Source organism: Phyllopteryx taeniolatus, chromosome 7 (genome assembly GCF_024500385.1).
Source record: "Phyllopteryx taeniolatus isolate TA_2022b chromosome 7, UOR_Ptae_1.2, whole genome shotgun sequence".
In the NCBI taxonomy this organism is placed as follows: domain Eukaryota; kingdom Metazoa; phylum Chordata; class Actinopteri; order Syngnathiformes; family Syngnathidae; genus Phyllopteryx; species Phyllopteryx taeniolatus.
In genome coordinates, this window is record NC_084508.1 from 13,702,926 (window position 1) to 13,725,466 (window position 22,541).

Consider the following 22,541-nt stretch of genomic DNA (forward strand, 5'->3'; position numbering starts at 1 on the left):
CTGAATACTTATGGCTGTGTGCTATTTCAGTTTTACTTTTATAATAAATTTGGAAAAATTTCAACAATTCTGTTTTTTTCCTGTCAATATGGGCTGCTGTGTGTACATTGAGGGGGAAAAAATGAACTTAAATGATTTTAACAAATGGCTGCAATATAACAAAGAGTGAAAAAATTAAGGGGGTCTGAATACTTTCCATACCCACTGTATATGTACTGTATTGATAATGTATAAATTAGCAATGAGAATTTGTTTCATGTTTTTTATTGGAAAAATTGTTGAAAACATCATGAGCATTAAAAACATAGTCATTGATAGATTATAACTAGTACTCAATCTTAAACTGTGTCGTTGCCAGAGTGCCTTAAATACCAAGCGTTGAAATCTCTACAGTAGGGCTAAAAATACATGACACTTTATGAAATTGACTTTATAAAATGTCACTGTACAATAAAAGATTCGGTGAGTGGTAAATTCATACACACAGAATGTAAAGAACAAGTAAAACTAATCAGGACAAATTGAAAATGTAAAAAAAGTTTTAAAAAAAATTATCAAGACTTGAAGATTACGGTTGGCATAAAAAAAAATTGTAGAATTAATATATTATGGAAGGGGGAAAGCAACGAAATGATATAAAAATCAGCATGTATGTCGGATCCATACACAATGAACACTGAACTTTTTTAGAAATGCACCCTCACCGTAATTTTGCAAAAATGTTACATTTCAACTGATTATTTTGTGTGAAAATATATTACAAGAGATCTTTTTACTTCTCTATTATGGATTTTGTGCAAAAAATATCTACCAAGTATATCTTACTCGCAAACCCAGGTTAGAAACTATAGTACAAGGAGTCCATCAGTAACTTCCATGCACATGAAAACAAATTCATCCATACAACAAAATGAAAGCATGATGTGAAATATTTAACAGATACAAAAATATGAATAAATTAATTTCTTCTACATCTTTACTACCCTCCTGTCTATCTAGCGCCTCATCTTCCCTACAAACGGAAACGAAAGCTGGCAAAAGTAGAGGGCTCTCTGGAGGAGAAGCTCATACGAAAATGCGGGGATCCTTTATTTCATGTATCAGAAAGTCCTCTAAACAAATGTTTATGATCGAATACCATGAGCATATCCCTGGCATCGGGCCAAAGCCTCACATGTCCAAAACTATCACTTTTCAGGAAGCCTCCCCCCCCAAAAAACTGCATGTTCATTGAGCCATTAACATTATATCGTCGAAGTCAGCAAGGCATTTTCAACACTTTATATTGGTCAATAATTTGTGAGGGGCAAACACAAAACATACTTTCGGGGACTGACCAATAGTATCAATCTGTGAAATAATGTTAAATTGACTAAATTTGGACATACAAGGTTTCGACCCAACTGCAGCGATTATGTGGGTTAAATGTTTGAGAGCAATAATAACCGGCCCTTCGTTTGTCTTTAGAATTGCAAGGCAAGAGAGCCATGAGTTGCCCACCCGTGCTCGAAAACTAAACTAGTCCAAATGTCATGTCCTCATCGAACCAGATAACTGTAGTGGTAATTTTTTTCCCAGCAAATTCAAACTGTGATAGCAGTGAACCAGGAAAATTAAAAGAGCTACTTAAATTTAATGAAAAATGCGGATACCAACTTTTCAGATAACATTTGTTGTGATAATGTACCAGCTGCACGAACGCACACGCACACGCACACACACACGCACACACACACACACACACACACACACACAGTCTCCCTCATAGCAGGCTTGCGAGGCTGGTGGTGGGACCGTTCTGGGCTTGGATCTGGACAGGAGGAGGGCCATCAGTCCACTATAAAACACAAAAACATAAGTATTAGCTCAAACTGTACAGTGGGTACGGAAAGTATTCAGAACCCCTTAAATTTTCTCTTTTTTTTATATTGCAGCCATTTGCTAAAATCATTTTTCATTTTTTTCCACATTAATGTACAAATAGCACCCCATATTGACAGAAAAAAAACAATTGTTGAAATTTCAGATTTATTAAAAAAACAAAACTGAAACATTACACCGCCATAAGTATTCAGACCCTTTGCTCAATATTTAGTCAAAGCACCCTTTTGAGCTAATACAGCCATGAGTCTTTCTGGGAATGATGAGTTTTTCACACCTGGATTTGGGGATCCGCTGCCATTCCTCCTTGCAGATCCTCTCTAGTTCTGTCAGGTTGGATGGTAAACATTGGTGGACAGCCATTTTCAGGTCTTTCCAGAGATACCCAATTGGGTTTAAGTCGGGGCTCTGGCTGGGCCATTCAAAAACAGTCACGGAGTTGTTCTGGAGCCACTCCTTCGGTATTTTAGCTGTGTGCTTAGGGTCATTGTCTTTTTTTAAGGTGAACCTTTGGCCCAGTCTGAGGTTCTGAGCACTCTGGAGAAGGTTTTCGTCCAGGATATCCCTTTACTTGGCCGCATTCATCTTTTCTTCGATTGCAACCAGTCTCCCTGTCCCTGCAGCTGAAAAACACACCCACAGCATGATGCTGCCACCACCATGCTTCACTGTTGGGAATGTATTGGACAGGTGATCAGCAGTGCTTGGTTTTCTCCACACATACCGCTTAGAATTAACACCAGAAAGTTCTCTCTTTGTCTCATCAGACCAGAGAATCTTATTTCTCACCATCTTGGAGTCCTTCAGGTGTTTTTTTTTAAATCAAACTCCATGAGCGCATTCATGTGCCTTGCACTGAGGAGAGGGTTCCGTCGGACCACTCTGCCATAAAGCCCCGACTGGTGGAGTGCTTCAGTGATGGTTGACTTTCTAGAAATTTCGCCCATCCCCGACTGCATCTCTGGAGCTCAGCCACAGTGATCTTTGGGTTCTTCTTTACCTCTCTCACCAAGGCTCTTCTCCCCCAATTGCTCAGTTTGGCTGGACAGCCAGCTCTAGGAAGGGTTCTGATTGTCCCAAACGCCTTCCATTTCAGGATTATGGAGGCCACTGTGCTCTTAGGAACCTTAAGTGCAGCAGAATTTTTTTTGTAACCTTGGCCAGATCTGTGCCTTGCCACAATTCTGTCTCTGTCTTCAGCCAGTTCCTTTGACCTCATGATTCTCATTTGCTCTGACATGCACTGTGAGCTGTAAGGTCTTATATAGACAGGGGTGTGGCTTTCCTAATCAAGTCCAATGTGTATACTAAAACACAGCTGGATTCCAATGAAGGTGTAGAACCATTTTAAGGATGATCAGAAGAAATGGACAGCACCCGAGTTAAATATGAGTGTCACAGCAAAGGGTCTGAATACTTATGGCTGTGTGATATTTCAGTTTTTCTTTTTTAATAAATCAGCAAACATTTCAACAATAGTTTTTTTTCTGTCAATATGGTGTGCTTTGTGTACATTAATGAGGAAAAAAAATTAACTTAAATGATTCTAACAAATGGCTGCAATATAACAAAGAGTGGAAAATTTAAGGGGGTCTGAAAACCTTCCGTACCCACTGTATATCTTCTGAGTGCACAGATAAACACTCCATGAAGCTAGTTGGCTTGTTCACATTTCCCCCAAAATTTTCCCATACAAAACAATATAAAGAGAATTAACTTGTTCCATGGTAAAACAATTGCCATCCTAAACCTTTAACCGAGACACCGCAAACTACCATATTTTAAAGAGAATGTAAAGCAATGTATAATGCAACTAAAATAAAGCTACTGTTTTTTGTTTTTTTTTAAGTTGAAATCCGACAAAGAAGTGCACTGGATAATATATAAAATGCCATTTGCTGGCAAGCTTCTGTACTCATTGTCATGCTAGTCATGAGCTCTTATACTTTCAGCTACATGCTATTTACGCGAGCATCTGTTGGGCACAAGTCATTTGTGTATGACTGAAATTAATTAATTAATTGTATTACTCAATGTACTGAGCAGCCAGACCGTCTCCCATGTTGTAGAAGGTTCCAGCACTGGTTCAACAGGTATTGTTACACGTTTCGTCTTTGTCATCACTAGCTCAACTTTTGAGACATATTTTCCCATAAAATTTTGTTTGAACTCAAAATTTTGTTGTCAAAGTTTTTGACATTTTGAGATTCTAATGTAAGAGCACTGGGGAGAGATGTGAAGTCCTTTACACGTACACTGATGAGGTTGTGCTCTGGGAGGCTGCAGGCGGCGATGTGGTCCTGTAGCAGCTGCTGGGAGAAGTTCTGGTGCATCTGGGCTGCTTCGTGGGCATCCATTGTGTTCCCAAGTGCCTTGTTCAAATCTGGATGGAAAGAGTTATGGTCAATAATATACAGACAGTATGGCCCACCTTTGGAGCCGAAGATAACGTCCGTGCCCTCAAAAGGAAATTCATGACATAGATTTTGTTTTATGAAAAATGAGGAGAAAGGAAGGTACCCTTCAACAGCGCAGAGGACCAAAGCTGCACAGACATGTCAGGGATCTTGCTGGCCAGCTGCATGGCTGGTACCACCATGTTGTTGCTTTCCTACATGGAACAAAACACAATGTGTGAAAACCATCAGACACAGTTCAATCTTTCAAACATTTTAATAAATTGCTCTCAGACGTTTAACTTTATGCTCGGTCATCTAACAGTTGTAAAGTACTTTTAAGATCAATTTTAAGGCTTTTGTTGTACCTGATGATGAAAATACACATTTACAGTATATACAATCATAAAGGGCCAGGACTGTTAGGGGTAGCTAAGGGGTTAATTGGGGATATGCCTTCATTAAATAACTTACTTAAAATAATGTGTTCTGCTCCTACAAAATATTATGTATTATAACAATACCAGATTTCCACAAATAGGCCGGAGCAGTTCATTCATTCAACTTCACATAGTGAAGGCCTTATTTTACACATTAAAAAAAGATGTTACTCCTACTTGCATAGAGTAATTTCTGTCAAGTGAAACTGCGGTTTAAAACAAAAATTATAGAGGCAGACAGGCAAACAAACATTACGAAACTACCTGGAACATAAATATGTATCCATACACCATTGTAGAGCACTAATTGTTGTTCAAGATGCCATCTCCACAAAACTTGAGATAATCTTTTATCTGCGGGCAGGGAAGTTGTTAACGTGTTACGACAACACACTTGCTTTACATGCTTCGGTTGGTGCTGCTCTTTTGGTTAGCAGCTACTTCAAATGAGGTCAAGAGTTAAAGCTTCACTGTGTGTGAACGATGGCATCTATGAACTGAGAAATGTACACCTACTACCCGTTTATTTTCTGATGGCAAAAGTGAGGCGTCTACTTGATGGAGGTGTTTTTGTCTTGAGTGGATGAAGCTAGCAACGACTAATCGAGGCATGGTGTTTATTAGTCGAAATATAGATATTTTTCCTGAGGGGAAAAAAAGGAGGTGGCCAGTTGAACTCCAGTTTATGTAATCAAGTGGACTTAACAGTCGGAATGTCTGCTCTAATAACTGCCAAATATGCACTATGAGTTGTCATATTCCTACTGTACAGTGATCATAATATACAATACATTCCTAATTTATAATAGGAGAAATAAATTAGTTGGTATATCAAATGTTTGATCTGTCGCACATTGCAATAACCTTGAAAAGAACATAAGCAATCAGATAGGTTATTTGGTCTTACTCTGTGGTTGCCCAGCACATAGAAGATGTGGCCCAGCAGAACCAGCGAGCAAGCGGTCAGTCTGTTCAGGTCCTCAGCATTAGACATCTTAAGGGTTTCTCTCAAGAAGCGTCTGGAAAGAAAACAACAAGAATGTAAAAGTCAAGGGTTGAGTCCTGGGTGTGGTTTGCATGAGACAGTTTGTGGGGAGAAAACATCTTCCTACTTGGCCTCATTGTAGCGGCCTTGGAAGAAGGACAGCAGTCCCCGGATGTAGAAAGCAGCCGCACGGAGGCAGTGTGAGCTGAACAAAGCCCGAAACACAGATATTATTACAGCTGCATTGCACTTTACAAAATGAATGTCTCTTTAGCTACTGGATATTACACTCACTTTTACTTGACACTTTATCAGATACACAAGCAAAACCTTAAAATATGCCAAACTCCTGAATGAGTAGAACCATAACAGACATTATGGACATCTAATAACTCTATCCAATTTAAAAATATTGCGCAGTTCATCTTTGCAATCTAATGAAATCCAGAGTTGCATATAAAAGATATTTTTAATATGCTTATTATGTGGCTGTGGATTGGAGTGACCCCACATGTAACGTAATAGGCCGACCAAAACATTAGTGCCAAACAAAAACATTCTTTGTAAAAACATTTTTCCACTGAGGTCTTTTGCTGGATCTCAGCCTGTGCAGATGTACCTAATGCTATGGCTGTTGAAGGTATTCATGAGTCAGGATCAATAAATTCTTAAATTCAAACATTATGTCAGGTTAAAAATATCTATTTTTCCAAAATAGCCAAATAATATTGGCTTAAATCGAATATCAAAACCTTAAACAAGTTCAACATTGTCTTACCTGACTGGGAAGTTGTGGTCTGGATTTATTCTCTCCAGCAGGCTGTACAACTAGAGGAGAAAATCAAATAAAGTCAAGCAATATTACAATATTAATGTAAGTATACTACATGGTTTCTTCCACTAATACTCTCAAAGAAAACCTGAACTTGGACGGTTTGTTTTAAATCAGTGAAATCATTGTTTACAGCGCCCTCTGGCGGAAGAACTCTCCTATTGACGAATGCGCTCAACTTGGGACTAGTCTAGAAGTAGAAACCAACTTGCAAACTGCATTTCAGAGGATAGTATACATAAAGTGAGAATGAATATGATCTCTGCATGTGTAAAAAGTAATAAAGTCAAATTAGATAATAAAATTGAACAAAATAAATGAGGCCACAAAATGATCACACAGAATACTTTACAGAATAAAGGTTTAAGGAACCTCAATTCAGTGCCACTTTGATAAAATTTTGAGACATCAATCACTAAATATGACCAGTAGGAGTAGGTGACACGGCCTCAATATTTTTTACATATTATATTATTGATGTGTTTGCGATTCGTTTCATTCCAGTCGCTTTTATTAAACATATATATATATATATATACACACACAGACACACACATACATATAGAACAGACTTCCATTTTGAGCGGATTTAAGAATTAAGCATAATTAAGCCCATCGCTTTGGAAAAATAGACTCAGACACCTTGTAAAAAGTGAGGTAAAATAGTTGAAAACATAAAAACTGGACACTTTTGCGATCCATAAGTTAAAAATCACTGTTCTAAAATCTGCTCTTTTAAGCTGTGTACAAACATACTGACTAATCAGGATGAATTTGAGCCCGATTACCCACTTCCGAGCAAAGTTAGCAAAGGCCCGAATATTGGAAGTTCCTCAATTATCCAAAGCAATTACTGTGCTGTAACCTGTGTTAAGAGTTATTTTTCCTCCTCACACATGCTGATGTTTTTATCGTCGTGTGTGAGCTTTCACATAAAAAAACAAAATAACAAAAATTGGTTAAAAGGTTAAAAATCGTTATGCGTGTACCTCTCTAGTCAAAGTAACCCATATTTTTCTTTTTCACATTATATACTTTAAATACACCTCCACTCCTCACTGTCACACCTCTTGGTGTCGATTGCCTTCCCTAATGTAAACGCTGGCCAAGTTGGTGACAATGTAAGTCCACAGTTCCTGGTGTGTGGTGAGCTGCAACACAAAAGAGACATTTGAGTCAGCAGGAGCAGACACCGCAGAGCAGACAGGAAGTGATCCAAATGCACGCGGCAAAAATGGGGATGCGCTCACCCGCAAGGCCGCGGTAAACTGCGCCTCTGCGTTATCCATACAGTTCACCGAGATACAGTAGAGGCCCTGAAAGAAGAAGAAATTACATATTTACAAAAGCTCCATTAAAAAATCTATTAGGTGTAGTTGTGGTATAGTGGTGCCTTGATTTACAGGTTTAATTTGGTCCATGACCACGCTTGTAACTCAAAACACTTGTATTATCATTCCCTAGTGAAACAGATAGAAATGGCACTAATGTTCCAGCCCCCCCCCCAATTTTTTTTTTAAATAAGGGAAATACCACTCTATCAATCAATCAATACCATAAAGAGTTAAATAGAATTTAAAGAATTTAAAAGTGTGTGTGTCATGACGAGCCGGACATTTTTCTCCTCCTCCTGGTCTGCTATCGTGACCACCAAGTGGCAGTAAAATACATACAGACACTATATGTTGAAGTCTGGCGCAACTAAACTGTCTATAAATAGATATTTCACGCTATATTTGGATATTTTCTGTCTGCATGTAAATATCTGTCTGCATGTGTCTCCCGTTTGCATTAAAAAATAAGTTGTTTATAGCTATCAAAAGGCTAGTTTTGTTAGCCCGTCTACGGCGTTCCCCATTATGTGTTAGTATTAAGGTAGTGGACTTTTGTAAGGCAAAGTTTGGTTAAATAAACGTGTAAATCTCTTTGGTTTGTGTTTAGTTTTGTAGTAAACGTCAACTGAGAGCGGCAACAAACAGGTCGAAGCAAGCACTTGGCCTCTTTTTTGAAGAATTGCTCACTATCTGCCAAACTGCTGCTTTTAGTAAAGTTGGTTGCCACCATCTAGTGCTTGTATCTCAAATTTCTGCTTGCAAGTTAAGGCAAAAAATAATAAATCATCCCGAGCGACGGCTAGTATCTCGAAAATCTATGTTTTTTTTTTAAACATGTTGAAAATACTCACTAATAAAGTGTGGAGCTGGGCAGCGTGGTTGTTGAATAACCTGGGAGACTGTTGGCAAAGCTGACACACCTGTGAGATCTGGAAGGAGAAAAAGTGTGTGTTCATTTTGCAGCTACAATTAACCCAAAGGAAGCAGAGAAAGAGGAAGCAAATACCTCCTGTAGCGCAGTGGCCTTGTGGCCTGTGACAAGTCTGCACATGATGATGTGCTCCAGCAGAATGACTTGAAAGGTAGAAAGGATGGGGCTGCAGTCCAACACTGTCAACATAAATAAAAAATGTAATAAGGGGCGTTCTACTACAATTGTTTGGAAAAAGCACAAAAAGACACTCACTTTTTAGTTTCTCGAGTTGCATTAGTGCCTTGTCTGTGTACTTTTGTGCTTTCTCCAGGTAACCTGCTTGCATGGAGTGCATCACTGTCACCTGTCGTCAAGACGTGATCACATTAGAAGCTAAATCAGAGTTCAAGAAAGGAAAGACAAGATGCTTTCGTAGTCGCTTGTGGCACTTTGGAAACAGATGCCCTAAATGTTCTACATTTGTCAAAGCTTCACAGTATATGAGGCGAGCAGTCATCCACCACGTTAGACCTAATTTCAATCAGCATCAAAGGATTAACTCTTTTTCTGGAAGGACGAGTGTTAAGAGGAGACAAGGAGAATATGCTCAGAAGAATATATGATAGGGGCAGCACGGTGAGTAGTGGTTAGCACGTCTGCTTTGAAATCAAGAGGTCCGGTCTTAGAATCTCGAACTGTGAGCGTCTCTTTAGCTTCCTGTGTGTAGTTTTCATGTCATCAACATTTATTACATTTGTTAAAATAAGTAGTCCTTGGGATCCCCCTGAAGAGCTGGAGGAATTGGCAGGGAAGAAGGAAGTCTGGACTTCCCTGCATAACCCTCCTGTTATGTTGTGGGTCAAACCGACCCATTTTAAAGTTTATATTAAATCTAGAAATAATATTATTCTACTAGTGTCATTTTTGTTCTTTTCTTCTTTTTATTACATCCATATTCAATAGAGCTTGTCCTCATTTGAGTAACAGGTGAGCTGGAGCCTAGCCCAGCTGACTTTGGGCGAGAAGCAGAGTATACCCTGGACTGGTCGCTAGTCAAGAGGAAGCTGAAGTAGCCAGAGAAAAGCCAAATAAGCATGAGCACAGAGGGCAAAACGGAGTGGAAACAGGATTTTCCAAAATTCTCAAAATAAATAGCTTCACTAAATATTGACTGAAAAGTGGTTAATGGCATTGCTATGTGTTCATTTTTGTTTCCTTGCTATTTCATTATCTATTTATGTATGTATTTTGATGAATAAACATGCAGCAGTGGGACCCATGAACATAGTTGTGGATATCCAAAGTAACAAACACAATAGGAGGGTTAAGCTGCTGCCCTCGCGACCCAACCCCAGATAAGTGGAAGAAAATGGATGGATGGGGGATCAGCGAATCATTCAACAATAATTTTCAGAGTTTTTAACTGAATTGTTGATTAATACCTGTAGGAAAATTATTGTCACTTAAAACACTTCCATCAGAATTAAATGTTTCTACTTTTTTATGCATAACATAGGTCAAAATGAGTCTGTGACATTGTTTAAGTTTGACATCTATGCGCTTTGTCGATTGAATGCAAAAGTCAAACTGCATTAGGCTTTCAAAACGGGTGGATTTGAAATCGCTGACTGTGTGACATAGTTCGGTCATACCTGCTACCCATCCACTCAACTCAGTTGAATGGAAACGACATTTCCGGGTTTTAAGCGAGCGAGTCTCAGCCACAGACTTTATACAGTCTATAAAGTATACTTATGTTGTGTTTTACAACAATACTTAACTATATTAATAATTTATAACGTAACAGTGGATGAAATAGCGAAGCTTGAATTCATCGTCACCAGCAAAGGAACCATCCGGTAAGACTTGTCGCTTTGGCCCTGGCCGCTCACAGCACACAGTCGCCGAATGCAAGTGTGCCGACGACCCGCTGAAAGGACAGAGGTGGGAGGAGCATATCAATGTGGTGAAAATGAAGTGAATGCGCGTTCAGTGTGTATAAATAACCCCGCGACCAAACTCTTGCGAGGGAAGAGAGTCCGAACGTAGCACGAAGGACGCGACGTCGCTATGAATGCTTGGCCGCCCCGAGCTTTTAGACATTAGCAGACGCCATGATTATGGACCAGTCAGAGCCAAGCTGTTTTCCATACTTAAATTGGGGAAGATGAGTGATCCAATCAGAGCAAAGCTCATTTACATGTCGCTAATAATGAAAGAAAAGAAATCCAGCCGTCTCAAATGCCAAGCGGAAAAGACCAACTTGAATAGCTTGAAAAAGGACATATTAGGCATTTCCAAGCCAAATTATCATGCAAACCTGGTAAAAAGACATCGCAGATTATAAAAATAATAATGGAAAGGGACCTTTAAAAGGGGTTTTATAATGGCAAAGATGGAAGAGTGGACCAACTTATTATAATATTATAAGTGTGGACCAAATTATTATAATAATAAATTATTATTATTATCAATGAGTGCTACATAATGGTTTGCAGTCGACCTTCAAGATAGCTCGGTAGGGGAAAGCAAATTAAACGAAACGCTTACCAGATAAACAAGGACACACATGTGCTCCTTTGGGAGCCAATGGAAGAGGTCAGCTGGGTTGCTGGGAAGAATCTCGTCGTCGTGGAGTGTAGAGATGGTCTGGATGCACTGCTGCAGCTGCTTCAGACACGGCTTCACACTCTTCACCTGAGTGAACATGGACATGATTCTGTCAACACCTAACTCCTACAAGCAACACGTTCAGGAATACCTGCAGACTCTAATAAGATCTAGTACAACAGCTGTAATCAAGATAATAATGCTCAATTTTGATTGGCACCCTCCCAACTGTACCTGTCCAGCGTCCAGGTAGTGTGTGACTTGCAAGACCAGGAAGAAGACCCTCAGGGATTCCTTCTGGATGGGGTTTCCCTGCCAGTTCTCTACAATGGTTCCACATAGTGTGAGCAGGGGATGCACTTCGCCCAGCTTCCTCTCCATCAGCAGCAGCTGTAGGATAAGAAAAACGTCACTTCACGCCAAAAAATAAAATAAATAAATAAATAAATGAAAAAAGAAAAAAAAAAGAAAACTTGCTTAGCAACATTGTAATATTTGCTGTTTGTCACTGACAAGTAACCGTTTGGTAATTAAGAAAGGACACACTGTAAAAGGACGTAGATATGATGAAAGGTCATAATTCCAAGAATAAAGATTAAATATGATGAGGAAAAGGTTGACATTTTACAAGAATAGAGTCTACTATATAATGGGGAAAAGTTGTAATTTTAGGGCAATAAAGATTAAAGGCTTCTTTATACTTACGCGGACGGCGGCCGCGCTGACGTCACTGCAGCTGTCCCTCGCGTAGTTTGCCTTTATACTCGCGCGCAACCCACCCACGCTGTTTTGAAAATGTACTGCAGTTCACCTCCAAGTCGGGTGTCGCTACGGCTGGTACTGGCTAGGACACCACAGGGTGGAGTTTCCTCTGCATTTTTTTGGGGGCCATTCCGGTAGCCGTTTTTACTTTCATTTCAGTAACAAGGAACAAAGCCGCAACAATGGCGACTGTGGAACAGTGTCTGCTAGATCAAATGGACCTAGATGATACATTTAATTATGCTGCAAAATCGATCGTAGATGTAGATGGTATGTAGAACCAAGGGGCACGCTGAGTACATCATCACAGCATGTGACTAAAACGGACCAATCACGAGAGATTATCTATGCGGCGTTCGATGCGCAGCAACTATTTTTGTCGTGTGCGGGTCAAGCTACGCAGAGGTGCCGCGCGGGGCAATTCGGTCACGTGATGCAATGCGGGCGATGTCGGCTGCGCGACCGCGGGACTATAAAGAGGCCTTTAGTCCTCATAAAAGAATAAAGTTGAAATATTAGGAAAACCCGTTATAACGTAGCGAAAAAGGTCACAGTTTTAAATTGAGTCAACATGTAATTATGAAGGAAAAACACATTCATGAGTCATACATTAGAGGGAAAGTCATAAATTTACAAGTAAAATAATTACAACTCACAAAACTGGAATGAAAAAATGGCTTGCATTTAAAGAAAAAAAGTTGTAATTTTACAATCAGGCCGTGATAGTTTACCTCGAAAGACCTTAGTCCCCCCCAGGAAGAAAAACATTTTGTGTCCCCCCTCCCCTGCAATGACTATGAATAGTATCATTTGTCTATAAAATTGTTACAAGTACACTTCTGCATAACACTATCTTGAACATTAAAGAAAACCAAAAAAGAAATATTGATCAACTTAAAAAAATAACTATATTAACATTGCTTTTTAGTCTGTAACAGAAAATATTTTAAGTGTTTAAATTTGCTGGAACTTGGGGGGAAAAAATCCTTATTTAAACTATATATAAACAAAAATTGTCATTAGAAAGAGGGATAGTTTTGATTTTTCTCATACTGAAGGCGGTAGCAGCTCCTCTGCTATGGTGCTGGGGTTTTTTGCACTGAGCGATTTGGTACATCACCTTATATGATAGTTACTGTGCACGCTTGTTTACTGAAGTAGCATTCACAAAGTGGGATGATTACTGGGAATATTTGGCGCATTTTCGCTGAAAAGACGCTGGCGACTTATCAGCGTGACTGGGGTGTAACGTATTTAAGAGACGCCTTATTTCATTTGGCTTCATGCTGTCCTCTGACAACATTTTTAGACACAGTGAGTTGGAAAATCAATGTTTAAACGAGTCTTTCGTTGTCTTCCACCGTAGTCACAGTGAAGTCAAGCGCTACATACTCATCGTCATATTTCTTTGGCTTACCTTTTGGGAGACTTTCGTTTGTCTCCTTAGCTTCATATCTCTCCGCCTTTCTTTTCATCACTGTTTTAATATTTTTCCATGGTGTCTGTTAAGAGTTTGTTCACCACATCTTTTCATCACTGTTTAATATTTTTCCATGGTGTCTCTTAAGAGTTTGTTCACCGCACTTCATATCTCCTGCTCTGTGCTGTGTGTGGGCATGCTCAGTGCAAAAAAACCTACACCATAGAGCTAAAACTCCCACGCACACACTGGCATTGAGAGCGCCACTGCCAGTTACTTTAGTGGACGTGCAATTAGACTTTATTCAAGTAAGGCATAAAAGCATATTCCCTGGGGTGTGACCCCACTGGCATCACACCGCAAGCCCAACTCTTTGAGAAGGACAGAAAAGGTAATTTGACAAAGAAAGTCGTAATTTTAAAAGGATTATACAGTGCCACAACCCCCCTCCCCCATTCAGCACACGCAGTCACCAATTCACTGATTTTTTTCCCCCAATATTCTTTCCATTTTTTCGAAATCTTTTTGTTTTTGCATTAGCTGAAGTAGTCTATCACTCTCCAATGTGGCCCTCGTACCCCTTTGTAGGCAATTATGTAATACAACTTAAGAAATAAAAGTTGGACTTACCATGCCTTTACTGAGGAGAAATAACGCCCTTGAAGAAAAAAAAAAAAGCATCAGGTCAGCAATACTCACAATCAGTCAGGTCAGTCAATATTTACACTGCCGTAATTTAATGGGGCAGTGCCAATACACATTTCAGAAAAATCAATATAAGCTTCGGAAAGAAGAAAAGGTTATAAATTTTAAATGTGTAGACCTTCAAACTGCAAACAATTGGGTAAAATTAAAAATGCTGTTGCCCAGTTTGGAGATGGTTTTAACGACCTAAAGGCTAACTAAGACAATAAATAGAAAAAAATGTCACATAGTATTTGTAAAGTGTGAGCTGAGATGTACCTGGTGTATTCTGAGCCCACCACGCGGGCGTACTCCGCTCCGACACCCAGCAGATCACACGCTGACACCAAGTCTTTCTCCAGTGTATGAAGTTGCTGTAGAACAAGACAATCTCCGTTGTAAAAGCTCGCTGATCTGTATAAACGACTCGGACAGGGAATCAAGATCAACCCTGCAACTGTCCACCTTTGGAAGTAGTACCAGAGCTGGAACTGTGTGAAAGCGGTAATATACCGCTTCATAGGTTTGTGTATTAAAACAAGACAAAGGTACCGGACTATGGGCCATTTGACACCAGGCCGCACAAAAAATATTTTATTCATCATCAGAGTCTGAAACAGGGCTGCAGCTAACAAATATTTTGAGAACCAAGTATTCTACTGATTATCCCATTGATTAACCCCGTAATCGGATAAATATTGATTTTGCATGACTAAACAAAAATACCAACAATAAAGAGCATGTCAGGTGCGTGTATTATTTTTGTCCACCTGGGGTCACCATCCTCATGTTCTACATTGTAGTATCTGTGACCAAATGTATGTGGCTTTAAAAGGAGGGACCTGGCCTTGTGAGTGACGTGTGTGTCCGCAAATGAGTGTGTAGTTTGTTGTTGTTGACTCAGGTTAGCGGCTGGCTGTTAACTGGTTAACCGTGAGTCAGTCTGAGTGCTGACTCCCTGGGGATCAGTTGTGGGCCATAGAACCTCGTGTATGAATGTGTTCATTAAGCATTTATTTTGTTCAATAAAGTGAGTGAAATTGCACGGTCTTTCCTTGACCACTTGTGGGGGCATTACACTATGTTCTAAGAAGCGGAAGAAGGCTACATTAAATTAGCAAACAGTGTTTACGTTACCTTGCGCCTGTGATCAAAGACGTGCTGCTGTGTAAGCCAGTTCTGCTTTGCTGTAGACACATTGCACTTTATTTTCTTTTTTAGGTGTGAAATGACCACAAACTTTGTACATTCTCTGTCTTTTACCAACTCTTTCCTCCTGTCTCGGCGCCATCACGACAACTTATTACTACACTGAGTGCTGCTTACGTACGCAGTAAAATAAGTCCATGTGGAAAAATGACGCGTGTGAAGCTTTGAGAGCGATTTGCCAACATTTTTTTTTGTAATCAATTACCGTATTTTGGGATTTAGTGATTTGGAGTGACACTGATGGTTTGGTAAACTTGTTAGCATGTTCTTTATGCTATAGTTAGCTGAATATCTGTTAATATGTTATGTTAACATACCAGGCACGTTCTCAGTTCCTTGTTTATGCGTCATGTAACGTTAGCTGAATGTGTTACGTTAGCATACTATACTATTCTCTATTCTATATTTATTTTAAATTGCCTTTCAAGAATAAATGTCTGTTCTTGGTGTTGGATTTTATCAAATAAATTTCCCCCCAAAATGCGACTTAAATATGTTTTTTCCTTCTTTATTATGCATTCTTTGGCTAGTGCGACTTTTACTCCGGAGCCATTTATAGTCCGGAAAATATGGTAATCATTTCAGCCCTATTCTAAAGGAAGTTTTATTTTGAAAATCAGGTGCATCCACCTGTGGCTGTATATCAAACCACTCATCTCGGTTATAAGCCCAAAAGCTACCAAATGAGCAAAAAACAAACATGTCTTTGGAGAGCTTCTTCGGAAAGGGGAAAAGGCCAAATGATGAGATAGAAGAGCCGACAACGGCCATATCTGCAGTTAAGACACTACATCACGAGTCATACTTAAAATACGTGTTTAACGTTACAGATGTGTAATATGTGGCGACACGCTCACAAACGAGGCAACGAAGCCGTCAAAACTGACCAACAAGCAACTTGATACCATTTCCAACATCTTATCTAAGGCCTGGTACACAAGGATTTTTCAAATCTTAAACAATTTTTTTTTTTTTTTTTTTTATCATCTGGGACAGACCTCATACATATAGATTTTTTATTTTTATTTTTTTAAATCTGACATTTAACAGTTTTGGTCGTATTGTGGGTGGTGTACGCCGATAATCTCGACACAGGACACAACACACAAGGATTATGTTTCGCCACCGATCTCGAAGTCTCGCGTGATCACACCTGATCTCACAAAAATTAAGACATGCAAACACTTTTCTGAGCCGCTTCTCCTCACTAGGGTCGCGGGCGTGCTGTAGCCTATCCCAGGTATCATCGGGCAGGAGGCGGGGTACACCCTGAACTGGTTGCCAGCCAATCGCAGGGCACATACAAACAAACAACCATTTGCACTTACGGGCAATTTAGAGTTGTCAATTAACCTACTACGCATGTTTTTGGGATGTGGGAAAACCCACGCAGGCACGGGGAGAACATGCAAACTCCACACAGGTGGGCCCAGAGATTAAACCCCGGTCCTCAGAACTGTGAGGCAGACACTCTAACCAGTCGTCCACCGTGCCTTGCAAACACTTCCTTTTATACAAAATACGACATCCAGTAGGACAAGTTTGTTTTTTGCAGGGCACTTCTTTGATTGGCTACGTTCCGTTTCACATGACAAATCTCCGCATCATGACATAGGGAGACGTCGGCGTTCCCCAAACACATGAAGGGCTTTGGTCATAAATATTGACAGTTGCCAACCTATAAAAATTCACTTCCAAAACAATATTTTAAAAATTTTGTCAAGACTCGCTCCTGAATTATGGCTTCAATATTTGTCATTGTAATGTTTTTATTACATCAACCTCGTAATGGCGGACGCAGTTGCAGCCTGAATCAAAGTACCGGTATATGAGGTTTTGATGTGCCATCATCAAAAATATCTGTCTCTATGAATTAATTCGCCTTTGCTAATTCTGTTTTCAACCATGGTAACAACACAAAACAAAAAAGCAAGTCTATTAAATCAGATCTCAAAAGTCAAAATTAAAACTCCGAACCCTATTTTGCAAAACAAACAAATAACATTGCTGACAGATTGAATTGTATAGTTTATGTATGGACAATAGTTTTGGTTTCTATTTTAAGCAATGTGCTTCTTGCACATCTTCTCTTGCATGCCATTTATATTACATATTTATATTTCCTATATCCACAATTGCTGCTGAAACGATGCAAATTTCCCCATTGTGGGACTAATAAAGGTTATTTTATATTACAAATATTTAATAATAATAATAATAATAACATACTTTTAACCTGCCCATGTTCTGAAGCGATGTATGCACTGACGTCGAAGTTAATTTCCAGTTCAGATGCGGCGTCCTGTGTATACGTGTATTATTTTACATTGATATTTCCAAACACCGATTAATTGGTCTCTTATTTTGTTGTTCAAGGTTGGTTACGCTCCGCGAAAAACGCAGTTCCAGCCAGACCTATGTGACAAGTCTACCGTTTTAACAAATCACTTATTTCGATGTTTTGCGACTGTTTGTAACGATAACTTAGCAATTAGCATGGCTTTGACATCGTCTTTGCCTATCCACTGCTCGTCCTCCCTTTGTGACACTTTTGAAAGAAGTAGCTTAGTCGCTACTAGGCTTTACACGATCAGGATTTTTGGGGCCGATCACCAATCAGCAAGTTTTAAAAAACGATAACCGATCACAAGATGGAGCAATGTGTCTATTTAAATGACTAGTTAATTTACTGTATATACTTTTGTACTGTGTACTGAGTATCTTAAAGTATTCATTCTCTAGTCTATAGTGATTCCCAACCAGTGTGTCGTGGCACATTAGTCTGCCATGAGCAATCTTCAGGGGTGCCGCGGGAAATTATCAAATTTTACTTGACTGCTCGAAAAATTCATTTACAATAAATAATGTATCTTTGTTCCTCTAGTTATGCCAGTGAGGCGTAGTGACAGACAGAACAAATAAATGGTCTTCTATTAGATGGCAGGAAGTACATACAGTAGTTACTGTGTATCTACCTTTTGTGACATTTTTGTTTGTTGGTGTGCAGAGAGATTTTCCAATTGTAAAATATGTGCCTTCGCTCCACAAAGGTTGGAAATCACTGCTCTAGTCAGGTCATGTATTCTAATCAGTCAGGTCAAACCGACGTTACAACATGACAGAAATAATGGGAGTTAACTTACTGTAGTTGAATTACTTTATTGTAAATAAATTACTTCACACACACCGAAACTTTAGAGCATTATTCGACATCATGCCGGGATGTTTACGCACAAAAAGGTTAGTGCTAGCACTAGCTTGCTAGGCTACATAATGTTTTGTTGCCTGCTTGCGAGCGGTATCGTATTAAAAGTACGTGAACATACCTCAAGCAAGCCTTAAATGAACGTAATGTCCTGCGCACCGGTGACCACCAGCACATATTTTTCCCCATTTTGTTCTAATAATTCGTGTCGCGGAGTAAAGGTCTTTTGCGGAGCTCATTGATCATTGATTAAAGCCGAACAGCATGAAATGCTAATTATCGCCCGATACCGATCAGGCCGATCAGATCGGTGTAAAGTCTAGTCGCTGATCATCAGTGACTTACAATGCATTGGCACTGGAGGCAAAGAGAACTTTTGCCTCTGTGGCTTTGCAGCCAGGGGGCATAATAAAATAGCATTCACCAAACAGCTGTTGAATGTGGGCGCGCCGGTAATGTCAGACGCTGGATCGCCCCCCCCCCCCCCAATATCTTGAACAATCAGTGTTACGGCCATAACGGGTCAACGTTCAGTGATTTCTGTAACAAAATACGGATGTTCTGTATCATGTGACAGCTCTGTATTGAACACGTTTATCATTTAAGATTGTCGGCCCCAACCTGTTTCGGCCCCTAAAATCAGGACAGATCCACTCTAAACACAGTTCAGACCTAAGGTCAATCTTATAGTATAATCTTATATGATTGGCTGCCGTTTGACGTTCTTGGTCGGGAAATGGCAGAATCGAGACAAAAACAGCCTGATTGTCTTTCTGTGTGTACGAGGCATTAGTGAAGCTGGATTTTCTGCCAGGACAGCAACCAAAACAAAATCAGAGTAGACCGGACATAAATAACACACTTAAGCTGTCAATCTCTAGTGGTGGCAGGACGAACGATATTTTGTAGTTGACGCTAATATGAAGTCGAGTCGATTCGATGAGTGGATGAGAGCACTGATATTTTTGCAGCGCAGTAAAGCAGTCCCCAAACATTTTTGGTGCCATGGACCGGTTCGGCGTAAAGACATATTTTGACGGACTGGCATACAAACAAGTATATAAAAAAATACAACTCACCATTACATTGAATTAAGTTGTTATAATTAATGGGAGCCCTGTGCATATTTCTCTCCAACGAGCTGGACCTTCTCATCTTGTGTTCCACAGCAGAGCACATAAGTGGGACAATGTAACCAGGCTCAAAAATACTAAGCATTTTTCTGTTTCACTTGTGCTTTTAATCTATTTGAGGAAAGACTTGCACATATTGTAGTGACCGTGCTAGCGGTGACATTTCTGGTCAAATATTTCCACACGCAACGACGTCAGTGCTGTATAAGTTTTAAGTGAAAAGTGTCGCGATGTTGGTGCATGTTGTATCATACAACGTCTATGACTAATAAAGTTCTCATAAGCACACAGTTGTTTCCTTTCGCGCCGCTGACCTCGTTCCTCGCCACCAGTCCCCTGCCCCGTTGGTAAGAACAGCGATAGGAATAGCTGAAGCTATGTTCATCCACAACCAGCTTATTTTGCGTACTCTGGGACCTGTGCAGATATATGAAGACTGCCTTGCCTTGTTGGCCAGACATTTTGCTGTTCCACAGAGCGTTATAATTAGACAGCATATATTTCGCCAGCAACGGGAGCACACAAGTGAATCAAAAGTCCTCTGGAAATTGGACGACTGTGAGACGAGAGGCCAAAAACACATGATTAGGGATTAGTTGACTTCAGGCTCTAAATGTTGATACAAAGAAGTAAAATCAACTCATTGACTAGTCAACTAGACTGTTCAACCCCTAATTGGCTCCTATTACTCCAACATACATCTGCCTTGTTGAAGAGAAACAAGCACAGGGCTCCCACTAATTAGACCAACTACATTCAGCGTAGTGGTGACTGTATTTTTAATTATTTGCTTTGATTTGTTTCTATGCCAGTCCATCAAAAAATCTTATTACTTGAAACATATCCATGGCACAAAAAAGGTTGGTGACTGCTGATATAGATGACTGATTATTAGAAAAAAAAACTTTTTTGCTATTTTGATCATAAAGGGGAACTCACTTCTTTCATGCACAGTATCTAAAAGGTGAAAATTACACAAATGTGATACATACCGCCAGCTGGAACAACAACCTGCAGTGCCAATACGGTGTTTGTTGAGAAATCTGGATGGCCTTGCGCAGAAGAGGCTTTGCAGAGTCCACCAAATTCTGAAAATAGATCACCAGTTTCAACAGATGTGTACGAATACAGAGGTTACTCAACGAAAATGAATCCCATTCTTGCATCTAACAATATTGTGCTAATGCATGAATATTGCAATGGAGATCCTCAAATACCTGAAGGTCCCAATATTACCTGTTGGCAGAAGAGTTCCGATAAAATGCTCGCAGCCTCAAACTTGACATCTTCGAACTGGGGGACTTGCTGAGAAATGTACCACTGCAAAAGATGGAATACACGCGTTATTCGAGTCCCTCCTCACGTTGTTGTTGTTGTTGTTGATATTCTCTGTGATATCTTGGAGCATTTCGAAGCCCATTCAGCAGCTAATTCTGCAGAGCAGCTAAAACGAATGAACGCGCCCGACTGAGGACGAACCTTTCATTATTATACGGTGACGCAAAAAGAACGATTACAAAACAGTGCTATCGGACGAATTGTCCAATTTAAATGAAGCGCTTTAAAAAGTCCTGCGTCTTCTGTTGTTTCCCAGGCTGTGGCCTGCACCCGCCCGCTCCGCCACTGCATCCCCGCTCTTTCCTAGCTCAGTAAGCCCGCTCACCGCCTTCTCCAGGTGGCTGCGGGCCAGATCGCTGTTCTTGGTGTGATGGTAGAGAACCGAGCCCAGCTGGAGATGCGTGCGGGCCTCTATCCTCTGTGGCGGCTTGAACTGGAACACAGCTTGGAGACAATGCACGCAAAGGCGGATTTTGGGAGGACTGGAGGTTCGGAAATGTTCCGCGAAGCCGAGTAGGGCGAGGTACCAGCGCTCCGGGGCTTCTACGTTTGACGCCATTTTCCCTGACAACAACAAGTTTTTCAGAGCTCACAGGCCAGGCTGCTGGGTTGCCAGGTGCTGTCGTTGAACTCCCTCAGTTTTTCTTTTTTTCTTTTTTTTCTCTTTCTTTCTGGGTGATTGATACGATTATTGTCATGATGTAGTCATTAGAGTTCATTTGTGTTTAAAATCCATAAAATATAGCAACCTCCCAGTGACTTATTTCAGTGTTTTTGATTGATACAGAGGGGGGGGGGAAAAATACACTAGCTGTCTAAATGCTAGGTGGGTGGGATATAAAATTCTTATTTTTTTAAATGAGACCAACATGAATCATTTCAAAACATTCTCCAAATCTCCGCCAATAATATGCCATATAACCTGTACACACTTTGGAATTATTGCCAAAAACATCAACCTGGGTTTTATCGAACCATAATAAAATCTCCCTAAGACGTGGGAAAAGAAATGTGTTATGGTCAGATGAAACCAAGGTTGAACGTTTGGGCCACAATTCCAAATGGTATGTTTGGCGCAAACGCAACACTGCTCATCACCAAGAGAACCGACAGTGAAGCTCGGTGGTGGCATTATTTGCTTTGGAGCGTTTTTTTCTTCAGCTGTAACTGGGGCCTGGGCCAAGATTGAAAGAATTGAAACCGGCATTACCCGATAACTAGCAACCCTTTATTGCTCAGTGACTGTTTTTTTGTCAATGTCTTTATGTCTCAAAAGTGTTCTCTGTCAATTGACTGTCTGTTGTCGTACTACAGCGGCTCCAATTACCGGAGACAAATTCCTTGTGTGTTTTTTGGACATAATTGGCAAATAAAGATGATTCTGATTCTGAATTGAACA

The 22,541-nt window shown here is 40.1% G+C and overlaps 1 protein-coding gene across 2 annotated transcripts; it reads right to left on the reverse strand.

Annotated features, from left to right (window-relative positions):
- Positions 1 to 248: 248 nt before the first annotated feature.
- Positions 249 to 21,754, reverse strand: mau2 (MAU2 sister chromatid cohesion factor). Of its 2 annotated transcripts, XM_061779549.1 has the most exons (18): positions 21,468 to 21,754; positions 21,041 to 21,124; positions 20,797 to 20,892; positions 14,537 to 14,631; positions 14,204 to 14,231; positions 11,626 to 11,781; positions 11,332 to 11,478; positions 9,055 to 9,145; positions 8,875 to 8,978; positions 8,720 to 8,797; positions 7,785 to 7,850; positions 7,602 to 7,685; positions 6,481 to 6,530; positions 5,830 to 5,907; positions 5,625 to 5,736; positions 4,402 to 4,492; positions 4,137 to 4,264; positions 249 to 1,837 (listed from the first exon to the last, which is right to left on the reverse strand). In XM_061779549.1, exons 1-18 carry the CDS (start codon positions 21,699 to 21,701, stop codon positions 1,763 to 1,765), a joined length of 1,797 nt encoding a protein of 598 aa, XP_061635533.1. In that variant the 5' UTR covers positions 21,702 to 21,754; the 3' UTR covers positions 249 to 1,762. The 2 variants fall into 2 exon arrangements, with proteins under 2 accessions (XP_061635533.1, XP_061635534.1); XM_061779550.1 differs by lacking the exon at positions 5,830 to 5,907.
- Positions 21,755 to 22,541: the final 787 nt, after the last annotated feature.

What these genes read in the sequence shown, in the direction of transcription:
- mau2 (XM_061779549.1), bottom strand. Translation starts at nt 21,701, where the DNA reads ATGGCGTCAAACGTAGAAGCCCCGGAGCGCTGGTACCTCGCCCTACTC. An exon ending in GACCACAACTTCCCAGTCAG is followed by an intron (nt 5,908 to 6,480) that starts GTAAGACAATGT and finishes GGCTTTGTTCAG; the next exon opens with CTCACACTGCCTCCGTGCGG. An exon ending in CAGAGCACAACCTCATCAGT is followed by an intron (nt 1,838 to 4,136) that starts GTACGTGTAAAG and finishes TGTGTTTTATAG; the next exon opens with TGGACTGATGGCCCTCCTCC.